Source organism: Catharus ustulatus, chromosome 3, assembly GCF_009819885.2.
Source record: "Catharus ustulatus isolate bCatUst1 chromosome 3, bCatUst1.pri.v2, whole genome shotgun sequence".
NCBI classification, from domain to species: domain Eukaryota; kingdom Metazoa; phylum Chordata; class Aves; order Passeriformes; family Turdidae; genus Catharus; species Catharus ustulatus.
In genome coordinates this window covers 82,416,528-82,431,761 of record NC_046223.1, presented here as the reverse complement: position 1 = coordinate 82,431,761, position 15,234 = coordinate 82,416,528, and the positions used below count along the sequence as shown (strand labels likewise).

Genomic DNA, 15,234 nt, shown 5'->3' with positions numbered 1-15,234 from the left:
TGGACTGAACTTTGGACTGAACAGTGTCTGCATTCCTAGAAAGCATTTTACAGCTTGGCTTCCCCTGAAATAATGTTAGTTAATGAGTTCTAAGACAGCTCTCCAGAATGAGAGAAAATGTATGGTCAGTTTTCCCCACTTCTGTACAACGGGAAAGGAACGTGACTTACTGTACCTTCTTGTTATTTTCAGAAGTGGGGCTCAAAATGGTAAGTTCAGGTCTGCTTGGTTTAGGCTTGGGAGATTCACAGGAGTTGAAAAAATTCATGATGAATGGCTCCAAATGCTGACCTTTCTGAAAAAAAAAATGAGTGACCTGTCACTTATATAACTACAGGAAAGTGAAAACAAAAACAACCAGAAAACGAATTTTCAAATAAAGTTTTTGATTAGCCTGTAACTTAGTAATCTTGTAAAATTAGCTGACGAAGTCAAGATACTGGCAACCTGAAAGACTGACTTACCTCTTTCATCAGCTTTCCTGGAACAGATTTTATGATTTTACCTACAATTAGAAACAAACAAACACTTTCTGTTACCATTGTCTGATTGAAAGACATTTTGCTCTGGTAGATTTTATGTACTCATTGCCTAGTAATTATTTAAAAATACAGCAATTTTTTAAAAATCTACTTTTTTCTTTCATTTGGCACAAAATCCTATGAAAATAGTCTTGCACATAACCAGCTTGTAACCTAGTGGTTACTACTCTTCAAGAAAATATACTTAAAAATATATAGATTATTTTCTGAATACTTTTAATAAATACATAATAAAGTACTGTAGATCTACCTTTTAACTCTTCAAGAGCTTAACCATAAATAGCTCTAGCACTGTAACAACAGTACTGCTGCAATACCAGTACAGGCAAAATTCCCTGTATTTAGGTTAGTCATAGAATCATAAGTATTTATCACAGAAGAAATTAAGATAACTCAGATTCTCCTCTTTCTGTGGAAAAATCAGCAAATTTGGAGAGGTTCTGGGGGGAATCAGCCTCAAAAACCCTGGTCAGTAGAATTTTCTAAACTGGACAGGTTACAGCTGGGGCCTTAGCAATCAGCTCTTGTGTCCTGATAAGGCTGTTGGGATACAGCACAGTACAGTAATTTCACGAATACAAGCCGCACCAATTTGACAAAAATTTTGGTGGAAACCCGGAAGTGCGGCTAATATTCCGGGGCGGCTAATCTATTAACAAAATTCTAAAAGCTGCCAACACGGAAGTGAGAGCCCGTGGCAGCCCCAAGCCAAGCTGGAGCCCGGCCAGCCCCGGCTGAGGCGGGAAAGCCTGGCAGAGGCGGGGCCAGCAGTGTGGGGGGCGGGCGGCAGAGCCTGAGCCAGCAGGGCGGGGCAGGGAGGGCGGCAGAGCCTGAGCCAGCATGGCGGGGCAGGGAGGGCGGCAGAGCCCGGGCCAGCAGGGCGGGGGAGCCCGGGAGAACTGGGGCTAGCAGTGCAGGGGAGCATGGCAGAAACAGGAAGGCCGGCGGGTGGGGCTGCCTGGCAGCGGGGGAAGCCCAGCAGAATCGGGGCCAGCAGCGTGGGGGAGCCCGGCGGTGCGGGGGCCTGCAGTGCCGGCCAGGGCGAGGAAACGCGGCGGCGGTGCAGACGGGAGGGGGCGGCCGGCGAGCCCGGCGGCGGGGCTAGGGAACGCGCCGCGGCCGGCGAGCCCGCCGGCGGGGCTAGGGAAGGCGGCGCGCCGCGGCCGGCGAGCCCGCCGGCGGGGCTAGGGAACGCGCCGCGGCCGGCGAGCCCGCCGGCAGGGCTAGGGAACGCGGCAGTGGGGCGGTGCTGACGGGAGAGGGGGGCCAGCGAGCCCGGCGGCGGCGGCAGTACCACCTGGCCAGCCCCGCCGAGCCGTGGCGCTGAGCTGGGCCACCCGGCCCCGTCGGCAACCATGAGCGGGCCGAGCCTGCCTGGCCCCGCCCCGAGCCAGTAAAGCCCGCTATGCCGCGATCCTGTTACTAATTGGCCAATTTGTGAAAGCTGCGCACGAACGAAAGTGCGGCTAATATTCGGGGTGCGGCTTATCTATTGACAAAGACAGCAACATTGTCGAGGCACCGGGGGTGCGGCTTATAATCCGTGCGGCTTGTATTCGTGAAACTACTGTAACTTAGAATGGTGAAAAATGAAAGCATCTAGGACTAGTTTTATTTTAAGCACTACAGTTACAATAATATTTTTCTTATCTACATGTCATTAAATTTGGAATTCACATTGGAAAGTATGCACAATGATCAAATGATAATAATAAAAACTCTCATCCTCACAAAAAGCCCTACCAAAATGCTAAGACTTGTTATAATGCTCTTTATGGAAGTGAAGTACGGTCTCAGACAGGAAACGCACTACAGCTATCACCGTAATTATAAGCTTTTATAAGGATGTACAGTGGGATCTAGAAGGGAGACTTGAAACAAAACCAAAACCTTTTGACTGGAGGCTGAGAACAGAAATCTCATTCAACAAATCATGAAGTAGACTAAGAGAAAGGCTGCCCCAGCAGGACAACACTACTCAAACATGGCTCTCTGGAACCACAGCCACAAGTGGCACAAGACATGAAGACAGAACGGCCATGGGGTTGACCTGACCAGCTCAAGCCCACTATTCTGAGACAGCCACATTTCAGCCAAGGCACACTACAGTTGACTTTTTTGATTTATTATGAACTACTGTCATTCAACATTAGAACTTCTCAATTTCCACTAGACCTACCTGTATCACACACACTGCTACCTCAAATTCTACTAAGTAGCTCATGTTAGAAAAGATCTTAACACCAGCTAATACTATAAATATCAAATACAGTAGTTTTCAGAATAAAAATAGTTTAATCAATTAAAATCCAAAGGTAGGTTTGTAATGTTTATGCCATCTCATCTGCAAACAATGACAGACACACGCAGATTTCACTTGTGACAACACTGTACATTTTCCTGAACTATGCAATTTATTAAGAGAAATCTTATCATCTTGCTTGCTGAAACAAAAATTCAACAGCCACTTAAACACTTTTTTCTAAAATTTCAAAGTGTCTTTTTTCTTCAAGGAAGAAATAACAGCAAATCTTCCTTGCTGAGCTATAATTTCATGTGAAAGAGCAGAGCTCTTATTTCATACATCCACAAGAGTTATCTATTCATTACTATTGTCAATCACAGAATTCTATCACAGCATCCACAGCATTACTATTTGTCAGCATAAACAAGCAGCATATTACATACCAAGATTCACATCAGGCAACATTTTATCAAGAAACTGAGTCTCTCCTCCATTAGGGGATAGGAAGTCAGCTAAAAGCTGGCTGTTACTTAGCTCTGGATGTTGCAGAAGTTTCTTTGAAACAGAAGGAACAAAGGAGGTGTAAGTACTTTAAAACTAATCTTTATAAATCAATTTTTGTATAGCAAAAGGAAGAGTATTATACTGCCACAGATAGTGCCATTTGCACGAGATTTCTGTTTTCAGTCATGTGAAACTTTAACATTGCCCACTTGAATCCTTTCTCTAACTATAAAGCTACTTGGAAACAAACAAAAAAACCCCAGATATTCTTTTATTAGTTTTGTATCATTAGTTTTAGAATATTCTTTGCTCCAAATGTTTGTCTGCTACCTGCAGATATTCCTGAAACTCCTCTCTCTTGGATTTTAAGAACTCATAGTTCTTGGGGCCAATGATTCTCTTTGACGGAAGCTGAGCATCAGGAAATGTACCTAACAAACATATCAAGGAAACAAAATTATTTTTGCAATGCAATAAACACTGATTTTATTATTTTAAATTTCATCTAAGTAATGAATGATAATCATATATAATATATAATGCTGATATGACAATCAGCAGGGGGGAAATGGCTTTCCAAATGGTGGAGAACATACCATGAAATTCCGTAAGCTTTGATTCAAGCACGTAAAATTCAAGATACCTTCTGTACACAGACCAGTGCTCAGGTTCATGCCCAACTGGAGAAAAAAAAAAAGTTAAAAATAAACCAGGTTTTATGGCACCTGAAAGACAAATTAGCAACGGCAAACATATGTTGGATTATCATAAGCAAAATCTCAATGACATTAGCCCACTTATTGTAGTAACATGAAGTTCAAGGTACTTTTAATGTTACAGTAAAATGCATAACTGGTGGACAGATACAGTACTAGCAAGGAAATCATAATTTATGGGATCCCTACAATCTAAACAATGGAGTCCTGCATAACTTCAACATTTATGATGGTTGACTAGATCTATTTTCCAACGTTCAACAAAATGATTTACAAAAATCGTACTTGTTGAATACAGTCCTCTGCACCACCAGCTTGAACACCGATCATTCTTAATCCTATCACTAAAAATATCACTGTCTCAATGTCTCTTAAGTGGAATTATTAGTCTCACTAACACAAATCCCAGCAGACTTAGGACGATGCTCTTTCCCCCACTCCATATGGATGTATTGCAATCTAGATACTGATGAACTAACTGCATGCCATGATAGTTCCTAATAAGCAAAACATTTTTAGTTCCTAAGAATTGATTTTAAGATTATACAAAAATTTGTTGTTCATTATTCCAAAGTTCAGAGTGGGTGAAAAAAAATATGCCAGGTGTTTATTACTATGATATTTAAGATAAGTATTTTTGGAAAGAGTACATTTTGGCATGAAGTCTAAATAGAAGTGATTCATGCTGAGGAGTCAGTTCTCAACTTGCAAATGCTAAATGTGATCATTTATCTCTCAAACTCATTTCCTCAGAACTTTCAAGCCATTATTTTGAAACCAGAAGAACACATACACAAAACACACTGCAAGAGCCATCAGAATACAGCACACTAGAATATTCCAAGTTCACTTTCAAATGCCACTTTACTTATCTGCAACATTGCATACCTGCCTTTCTATCATTTCTCTCTACATCAATGCAGAATACAGGAATTCTCTCCTTTCTGTCTTTTCTTTCCAAAGAGGGATCATCAAAAAAATCAACATATGGGATGCTGATTTTCCATGCAGCAAGGTTGCGGGGTGTATTTGGGGTGGTAACAGCCTCCTCAGGAGAATCATCTTCCATCACCATAACACCTTCCTCAATCTGTAAGAATTCAAAGAGAGATCTCCAGTTCTATTTCAATTTGTACAGTCTACCTCTGCTTCTAACCAACTCCTTCCTCTTCTCTGTTTCAAATTCTCCATTTCTCCCCCAAATATACTTCAGGTAACAATGTCAGATGCAGTAAATTCTACCACAGGCTCTATTCATCACTGTTTAGCATGGAAGAGAAACATTAACTTAGGGAGACACCCGAGACAAATGAGAAAGGACTACTGGCTCCTGATCTATAGGGAAAATGCTGCATCACAGACCAACTCAACAGCAATTTCTACGCGATGTTACTTTTGGTTTTAAGGTCTTGTGGCAGGTTGCAGATGAAGAGCCGTGCATGCAGTCCTATGCATGCCTAACTACCCAGAATTAGAGAAAAAAAATCATTGCTTACAAAAATATCTGACACTACTACTTTTGGTACTTCTCCATAGGAAAAAAAATGAGCTCAGAAGCACATAAACTGGGGATGTGGTCCTGGCTTGTGAATGAATGCAGGGAGCATAACGCAACTTAATTAGAAGACAGCACATGAAAACTATGTAAAGGAGAAAAAACAATCCAAGTCAAACAAATTTTTCAAGTAAAATTTAATGGCTTTACTCACAAAATCATCTTCTCCTTCATTTAAGTTATAGTTAGGCAACATAGCTCCTTCCATCGCAGAACTCTTGAATACACCTTTTATTTTGTTCCCTATTTTGCTGATTCCAAATGATTCTCCTCTCTTCTGTGTGGTCCTAGGATTACAGAAGCCACAGCTCACAACACAAGGCATATTATTACACAGCTGTTCATCAGGCCATTGCACACCAATTGCAGATAAGAGCAACAACCCTATAAACAGGTAGCCAATATATTCACAGTTCCACTCAATTAAAATTCATTTATGGTAAATCTGTTCTCTGATCAATCAGCAAAATTTCTTGATCACACTTTTTAAGAGACACGGGATTCTCATATACTTAACCACAAGTAAACTCCTACAACAGTATCCTAGTAATTCATGACACAGAATAAACAATTAGCTAGGTAAAACAACTTTGTTTTGACAGCAGAAATTGTGGTATTGCTACAGGCATGCACATCAAGGAGGTCATTAATGTTGTCCTTTTCCTTGCACTTGCATTTAAATATTTATCCTTCTGCCAAGTGTAGATGTGTTTTTTAATGGAATTTTACAAGCACGTATCATTCAAGACAGATCTCTGTTTTTAAGCAGTAGAGACAGATAAAAGAACGTACAAGGAGCAAGACTGAGCATGAGAGAAAACAGATGCAACTGAAGAATCTTGGCTTGAAGAGCCAGTCTGACTGAAAGATGCAGAGTTTTTAAAGTCTTGCCACTTATGACATAGCATCCAAAAGCCAACAAACCAGGTAAGGGAATAAACCAAATACTTGGGCAGCAAGCACTCTCCTCACTGAGGGAACAGATTTTTTATTATTCTTATGCCCTCACACAAGTCCTGACACTGAAGATTATTTCTTGCATAGAAATGCTAGCAATTTTGGAAAAAAGTGTTTCTGTGGAATACAGAACCAGCCTGAGGTTCCTTATGGTGATTCAATAGGTACAGTTGACAGACAAGTTAAAGATCAATACAGTGAACTTCAGAATCAAAGACTCAAATCAAATTTATAGACTGATATTAGATGTACTAATACTTTGCTGGACAAAAAAAATCCTGTTCCTTTTTCTTTTAAAAGAAGAAACTATTGACTACTGGAAGGGATTACAAAGAGAACAGCAGCAATCAGCAGGTCATTTTCATCATTCACAAAACCATGCAGACAACATCAACTGCTGACTCCAAGCATGCACGTGCATGTTACTAATAACCTTTCTGTTTATAATTTTACAAAAATTGTGTACATGACTAAAGTTGTGCAAATAACCCACTGTTTTTCCAAATCTTTTGCTTTTTCTATCTGATATAATCATCAGCTCCAAAGGATACTGGCACCATCTATCTTAATTATCTCCTGTATGCAAAGACAAGGTTGCTTGGCTGCTTGCAGTCTAAATCCACATTTGAACAATTTTACTCCATTCTTGAGCAACGTTACTTTGCTGAACTGAGCTGTTTCACAAAGGGGACCTTACCTGAATCTTATTCAAGTGCCTCAACACTGGGCTAGAAAACACAAACCTCAATCAGACAAAACTAGCTTTTCTGGAAGGCTGGTATGTCAGACCTCTGGTTTAACCTTGATTTTCATCATTCCTCTGAAAACTAGTGCAGTTCTCAAGAGTTAGAGCAAAAACATTGATTTGCACAAGGTCAGTGATTTGAAAGGAGGACTCCAGTCTCAAAGCAGTTCTTCCCCACACTGAGCATGCTCCAGGAGAAGGCAGCATTCACCTGTGTCTGTAGTGAGCTGTATGGAGCCAGAACTCAACCTGACAGACAGGAACCAACCCTCCAGCCCCAACACAGAGCCCAAATATTACTCCACATGAATAAAAAGCCATCACTGAACTGGACAAGTATAAATTGACCAAACTAGGACGGGAGTCTCTTCACAGGAAGAGACAAATTCAGAACAAACACTGGTGAACGAGAGGGTACAAAGACACACTCCACAATGTATGGAGAGAACACAGGACTGGTTTGGCAAAAGTCCTCGATCACAAACCACATTTAATGAGCATGGAAAAGTAATCTGTGGATGTTAGCAAAGATGGATGGACAGACAGCACAATGACTTGACATTACAAAGAAAGATCATAATAAAAATCTAACAGATTTCACTTGCTAAGCAGAAATAGAAGAAAGACCTTGAGAAAAGAGATGGGACGCGGATAGAGGTAGGTTCAAGATATGAAGGACCAAAGATGACAGGAGGTAGCCAGTTTAGAACAGAGACTAGATTTTTTTTAAGACCTGTCAACAAATATATATACATCCATAACTTGTTTGAAAAATATCCCACTCCCTCTAGTGCTAATCCATATAATAGCATCGTTAGACCATCATTCTATGGTTGCTTTCTCAAGAGGGGCCTCTGTGCAGAATCTACAGGCTCCAACATTCCTGAAGAATGATGTGACAAGAGCTTGGAACACTTCTTTTTTTTTTTTCAAACATTCCAAAAGTAACACATACCTAACATTAAAAAAATTACAATTACTGTTTACTCTATAACAGGGAATTGCAGACTGAAGACTGCAGTAGTCCACTGTGCACTGTGGCATTCTTTAATCATGGATGGATGCAAAATCATTTTCCCACAGGATGCCTGCCTCATTCAGTGCACTGAACAGATCTTGGCAGGTGATGAGCCAGGGCTATGCAGCTGAAGAATGATGCTGTGAACCTCTGTGGGTCAAGAAGGACCAGACCAATTGTATACATCAGAAAAGTCACATATTAACATACACGTGAAGTCAAAGTACTATTTCCTTTGGCTGACTAAAATCCCCACACAGAGTTGAAGAAATACTGAGCACATACTGCTGCACTTGAAAATCAATGAGTGCATTTATAACTCAAGAACTCCTTATTGCTCAACAATCAAGTTATAGCTCAGCACGCTGAACTGGCACATAAAATACAAAAGCATCTAATTAGTTTGATTCTTAACTTGAAAAATTAAGTTGAAAATGTTCCCCTCATGAGTAATCTCTGTCATACTCTGATAAATTCTAAGGAAAAGTCCATAAGGAAAAGATTGCTTTCTGAGTTTGGATATCATGTATTTAAAGAGGCATGAGAGAAAACAAACCACTGGACAGCTACTAAGGCACTAATGAATGGTCACATACTACCTACAGCATATTATAAAAGAGAGTGTGTACTGTCATCAAACATGTAACAGTCACAAGAGAAGCTACAGAGAGAACTAATTTGGGCAACTGTTGGGTTTGAGTGCTTTAAAATCATAAAATGGTTATATTTGCATGTGATATTAGACAATGATCACTCCAGATACAGCTTGCCAGACAAAACAAGCACGTAAGTGGATTACAATAGGACACGGAGTAAAGGAAATTTTGGAGCAGCTAGCAGTCACAAGTAAAAAAAAGTGTCAAGCTCTGCAAATATATTTCAAAACAAATGACAACAGACAGACTGTTCACAAGAAACAGTGTTAATGTACACCAAACAGTATTAATGTAATGCAAACACATGAAATTAGTAATTAAGCAATTTCTAAGCACTTGTGAAGAGGACATGGGGAGTAAAGTTTTTCGTGAGGAAAAATGCATCTCAGTCCAGAGAAGACATTAATCTATTTTACAAATAAAATGAACAGTTAATTACTGTTATAAAGGCTGTATGATGAAGTCATGAGAGATGCAGCATAACTAACACACAACATTTATTGAGTGTTAGATAGACTTACCGTAAGTCATCCAAACTCAGGCTACTTCTGCAACAATAGGCAAATAAATTACCTCAGAGCCCAGCAGGAAATAAAAATAAAACAAAACTAAAATAACAAAAGAGCCCAAACCAAATTTGACAGACATGTCCCAACAAAAAACTGAATAGGCTTTGACCATCACCATGGGTTAAGAAAGGAGGTAGTACCAATAGAGTTAGAATGATCAGACCTAGAATCCTAAGAAAGTGAAATGTGAACAGTATCTGCTCATGTCATCATCACAAGCCTGGCCTCTGAATTTAAAACATCAGTTATTGAAACTTTCAGGAGATTCAGCACAATCAACCACCAATTAATGGAGAACAACTTTCATTCTTAGAGTGATCTGGAGTGCCAAATAGCCAGCTAACTTTTCCTATTCCTATGCTCAGACATCATGTAGGAATCTAGTTACTTTGGCCAATACGATGAAAAGGCTGTGGACTCACTTCATGTAATAGCAAATGCCCTTTCCCCCTCTGCATTAGTATAGGATACATCTATATAATACAGTATAATATCTGTAACTGGTATAGTAAGAGCCACTATTTAAAATTACAATATAATTTCTAAAGTTTTTATATCACAGATTTTAAGAACTGTCATGTGTTTTTGACATGCTACATAACCTGGTACATAGAACCAATGCCTCAGACAGCCCAGTAATTCCAACTGAGATGTTTAAATGAATTAACTATAAAAATTGTGACCACACACAATTTTAATTAATTGCAACTGCTGAATTCTGGACAAACTGACATGGGACAAAAATATTAAAATTTTAGATCTTGTTTTACAGAAGGGTCTGACTGTAAGACTGTCTATGTCTGTGTTAACTGTGAAACTGGAAATATAACCTACCAGGCAAGAAATGATGGTGACTATTACATGGTATAGAACTTAATTCCAGGGGTTTTACTCCTAACCACTCCCTGAAACTGTTAGCATTTTTTCTACATGGTCTTTAACTTGAAGAATGCTTTAATTTAACTGCTATTCCAATATGAGAAATCAGGATGGGTCTATTTCTATTTGTGGTTACTGTACGTAGAAAAACCAGAGATATACAGCAACACAGAAATCTGGGAATTTATACTACATAACAGCTTTTCTTTTTGGTTTTTTTTGTTAGATTTCCAACACAGACCACATTTAAGTAATATAATCATGTATTATAAATATATATATGTGAGAGAGGGAATTCTTGTTGTCTCTTCCATGCTATCCAAATTCAGTTGACAGAACTGGAACTCAAAACATCAGTTATCACAGGCCACACACATTAAACATTAGGTAAAAAATATCAGTTACAGAGTTAAAACTGATGACAACCGCAGCTAGTTATCAAGTTGTCAGAATACCCTCAGTGTGACTTCTTTACACTCCAGAAACCCTTGACACTGCCCACTTATTGCCTTAGTTGTTTTCATAGCACATTATTTGTCCTATCTGTCTGCAAAAATCTATGATTGCTATGTACAGCTTAAAGAAGTGATTCAAACCAAAAATTACAGAGATGTCACTTCCTCCTACCTTTCCACCTATATTTTCTAGAAACTGTAATTTTCTTGTCTTGCAATAAGGGAAATGTTTCAACACATTACCCACATGCATGTTCCACTGGGATTTCACACCTACTTCTCAATCTGATTTTTTAACTAGCAGCACATATGCAATACACACACAGTACCCACAGCACAGCACATCAAAAATACGGGAAACAAAACTCATCTCTCTGCATTTACAGTAATTTCACGATTACAAGCCACACTGTTTTGACTAAAATTTTGGTCCCACACCGGAAATGCAGCTTACACTCAGGAGCGGCTAATATGTGAATAATTTTCTGACATTTCCAAGCCTGGAAGAGGAAACCGAGGTGCTGAGTTGAGCACCTGGCAGTAAAACCCGGCATTGTGTGATTGTTACAAATTGGTTACTCTGTTGCACCGCGGGTGGAGCTGGCTCCCTGCAGGCAGCACGGGAAGAATGGGGGGGGTGGGGGGGGAAGAGGCGGGGGAGCTCCCTCCTTCAGGCAGCCCAGCCCGGGGGAGAGATGGGGGGCCCTGTGCTGCCATCCCCGCGGCTCGGGGGGAGGCGGGGGGCTCCCGTCGCCGTTGCCGCGGGAGCGGGGGGGCTCCTTCCCCTCCTGCTGCGGGTGCCGGCGGGCTCCATCCCTGCCTGCTGCCGCCACCGTGGGTGCCAGCAGGCTCCGTCCCTGCCTGCCGCCACGGCGCAGTGCCAAGCCGGGGCGAGCGAGTCCAGCAGTGGCCAGCCCCGAGCGGCCCCGCCAAGCGGCAGCGCCAAGCTGGGCCACCTGGCCCAGCCCCAAGCGGGCCCAGCCTGCACAGCCCGAGCTGAGCCGGTAAACCCCGCCCTGCCACGATTCTGTTACTATTTGGCAACTTTGTTGCACTCGGCTCCTCCCTGCAAATGACAGAGCGGCTTATAATCAGGTGCAGCTTGTGTATGGACAAAGAACAAAATGTTTGCCAACACCCAGAGATGCGGCTTATAGTCCGTGCGGCTTGTAATCGTGAAATTACTGTAATTACTTTCAAGTGGAACTAATGCTAGAATAAGAAAGAGAAGGCAGGATGAAATATATGGAATAACATCTGGAATAATTCCATGAGAAAACTTGATTTTTCCCCACCCTCTTGGCAGTGACTGGATATAATTCTGCAAAGGGAAATTCCAAAGCAACAGGTAAACTACTTGCAAGATAGGACCTCTGTTTCATGGAAATAATCACTGAGGCACCACTTGTGGAACACACAGTATCTCGTACTGTAAATCAGCATATATACTGAGGACATTCAAATTGTTCCAAAATGTAAATCAGATACACTTCCAGTAATGCTATGGATGCTGTTTGAGAACATGCTGCAACAGCCCCCAAACAAAATTTGTTTATTTTGTAGCCAGAGATGCATTTCAAAAACTCCAGGCAGAAACGGCCTATAACTTCCCCCTTTCTGTTTTTAAAAGCAAAGCACCAAAGAGGTGGCCTAAATGTTTTCATATTTTAACTACATGTAAGAAGTGTATGACAGAATACTCCCAACCTCTGACATGAATAACTGGGGGGAAGAAACCAGAAGGTAGACTTAAAGGTCTAGGTGAAACCCTGCAGCCACCTTCAAGTTGAAGTGTGCTTAAGGTCACCCTACATGGAGCACTATGTAGGAAAGGAATGCAGTTTGGGCTAGCTGCCTTCGTTCCACACCTCTTTGTTAAGAAACAGAAGCTTGCCAGCACCACTATGAGACAGCATTACACCAAAGCTCCAGTTCTGGATCTACAAAAACTATAAATACTGCATAAAAGATGTCACCAATGGAGACATAATGAAGAAGACAATCATGCCATTTTTGAAGAACAGGAGCAGGCAAGAAAAGTATGTCTCAGTAATACAAATCTCACAGTAGGCTGCGAAACAGGAGTTTGCTGTCAGGTGTAACTCTAATGAAAGCAGAAAAGGTTAAATCAATCAGTGTTATTTCTCCAGAAGAAGATAAGCATTAGCATTTTCCAGAGTACCAAGGGTCTTATTTCATACTAAGAAAGCAAGCCTATCCAAATTGAAGTTTTCTTCTTTAGGCTAGACCATAAGAGAAATTCAGTCAGGCTAATCCATGACTGTCAGAGCCATCCAACAAAGTGAAACACAAGAAATTTTGAGACCTTAAGGTTTATCAACCTACCCATCCCCACCACAGGAGAGGGTCTTCTCCTCCACAGGCTATAGGGAGATTGAAGGGGGTCTGTATCTGGACCATAAGGACCCTGAAGGAGGTCTGGACCATAAATATATGGCCCAAGGCCAGAAATAGGGTTTGGATGCTACATTTCTGCAATGGAGTTGGGGGACAGAAAACACATTTGATCTAGGAGAAGTGGCAAACTCTCCTTATCACAGTAAGAGGAGATTCCCATCAAATAACCACTGTACCTAACCCTATAACATCTGAAATCCAAGGAGACACAGCTTGGCACCACTAAAATGGTATTACATATACACAGTCAATTAAATCACCGCTTTATTTTCACATCTTATTCTCACTGCACAATTTTTTTCCCTTCCTTCTTCTCAAATGTTGAGGTCTAAATCACATTTTAAATTCTTTAACGTAGAACACTTAGAAGAGACCTCTTGTATAATACTGCTTGCATCTATAGTATATAATTTGTTCATTTTAAAACAAAAAAGTATAGAGCTTAAAATTTAGTCAAATTGATATCAGGCAATAACAAAATCCCTACAGTTTAATATTTTGATGCTTTTAATTAAAAACCAAAGAAAACCACTTAAAAGTTCCTCCATACCTACCTGTTAAACTTCGAATTGCGGGTTGGTGACTCTGCTCCTCTTAAAAGGTGTCTGAAGTACTGTAGCAGACAAATAAGGTATCAAAGAAAACACTGGATTAACTGAGGTAAAGGCTACAGTGCAAAACCAGTGCAAAATTCAAGAAACGAGAACTGAAAAAAAAGTCAAATTGACCATAATCTAACAGTTAGAACTTTAATTTGGAAAAGGACAGACCATACAATAATCGATACATAAGACTAGGACTACTTACTTAACCTTCTATAATCATGAAATTAAAACCACAAAGCAGAAATAAAAATTAAATTAAGCAAAAAAATCCATGTCTCCTCCTTGTTAAAAAATCAAGCATTTAAAGCATGATAGCTATCATGGGAGAGATGACCACCAAAACCATTTTTTGAGAAATGGTTTTTACTAATGCCAAGTAAGACAAGTACCCACTCCCTGGAAAAATCAGTATATTCTGCCTCAAATAAATGCAAGAAACTTAACACAACCTGATTCACACACATAACTTCTGAAAGGAATATGAATTCAGACTCACTCCTGTAATAAAAGTGTCCTACTAGAAGGCCTTAGATAAAGTCAATCCAGTGTGGGGAATTCTTAAGGTGGCATTTAGAACCCAATCACACAATGATCTTAAATACCTTATAAATTGCTTTAAGCAACCTTCTTGAAAACAAACACCAGACTTTTAGCTGCTGGAATGCATAATGCTGAAAAAAACTAAATATGATTTTTGTATCTTTAAATACCATTATATTTTTAAAAGTACATAAAGAGATTGTGTTCTACACCTATGAGGCAAATTACTCTAGCACCAAAATTTGCAATCTTAAAAGAAGGGGTGGAAAGGATTTTGTAATAGATGTGATATACACAAATTGTTACACCAAAAAACATTAAGTTTTTCTTTTATTCTGTGATGATGTGCTGGACTAGAATGAATTTTATTTTCCTGCTGAGAATGGCCCAGCTCTAGAACGTCAACTGAAGAGGAAAATGAAGCCATGTTTATCAGTTCCACATACACACGACTGTTGTAAATAGCATATCCTAAAAAAATATAATCTTGCTTTTAAAACTACTCTTCAAATCCTTCATACTTACCTCATCACTGTGACAGAACATAGGAGTAAAAACATTTTCGAGCAGAGAAAGGACATGCTCATAAGCCTCAAAAAGACACCGCATAGTTTGAAGTTTCACAACATCCATATACGGACCCTCAGCAACTATTGAAAAAAAATTAAAAATTAATAGAGAGAGATGTACATACAGGCATATATGAGATTCATGTTTTCTTTTGGTCAGAGTTTGTAATTATTTTGCAAGCTCTTCTAAGTTTTATAAATAAAAAAACGGACAAAACAAGGATTAAGCAAAATAAAGGATGGGAATAATTTTTAAAACTG

The 15,234-nt window shown here is 40.0% G+C and overlaps 1 protein-coding gene across 4 annotated transcripts in view; it reads right to left on the bottom strand.

Moving 5' to 3' along the window:
• The window catches only part of SNX14 (sorting nexin 14), a 47,865-nt gene that overhangs the window by 10,497 nt on the left and 22,134 nt on the right, over nt 1-15,234 (bottom strand). For 2 of the 4 annotated variants that reach the window (XM_033055627.1, XM_033055629.1), the window contains exons 14-23: nt 14,930-15,054; nt 13,814-13,872; nt 9,460-9,486; nt 5,717-5,849; nt 4,896-5,097; nt 3,888-3,971; nt 3,622-3,722; nt 3,231-3,342; nt 465-505; nt 176-295 (exon numbers count right to left, since the gene is read on the bottom strand). In XM_033055627.1, the coding sequence (XP_032911518.1) occupies nt 176-295; nt 465-505; nt 3,231-3,342; nt 3,622-3,722; nt 3,888-3,971; nt 4,896-5,097; nt 5,717-5,849; nt 9,460-9,486; nt 13,814-13,872; nt 14,930-15,054 (1,004 nt within the window). The remainder of the gene's footprint in view (nt 1-175; nt 296-464; nt 506-3,230; nt 3,343-3,621; nt 3,723-3,887; nt 3,972-4,895; nt 5,098-5,716; nt 5,850-9,459; nt 9,487-13,813; nt 13,873-14,929; nt 15,055-15,234) is intronic. The other 2 variants (XM_033055628.2, XM_033055630.1) reach the window with 1 other exon arrangement.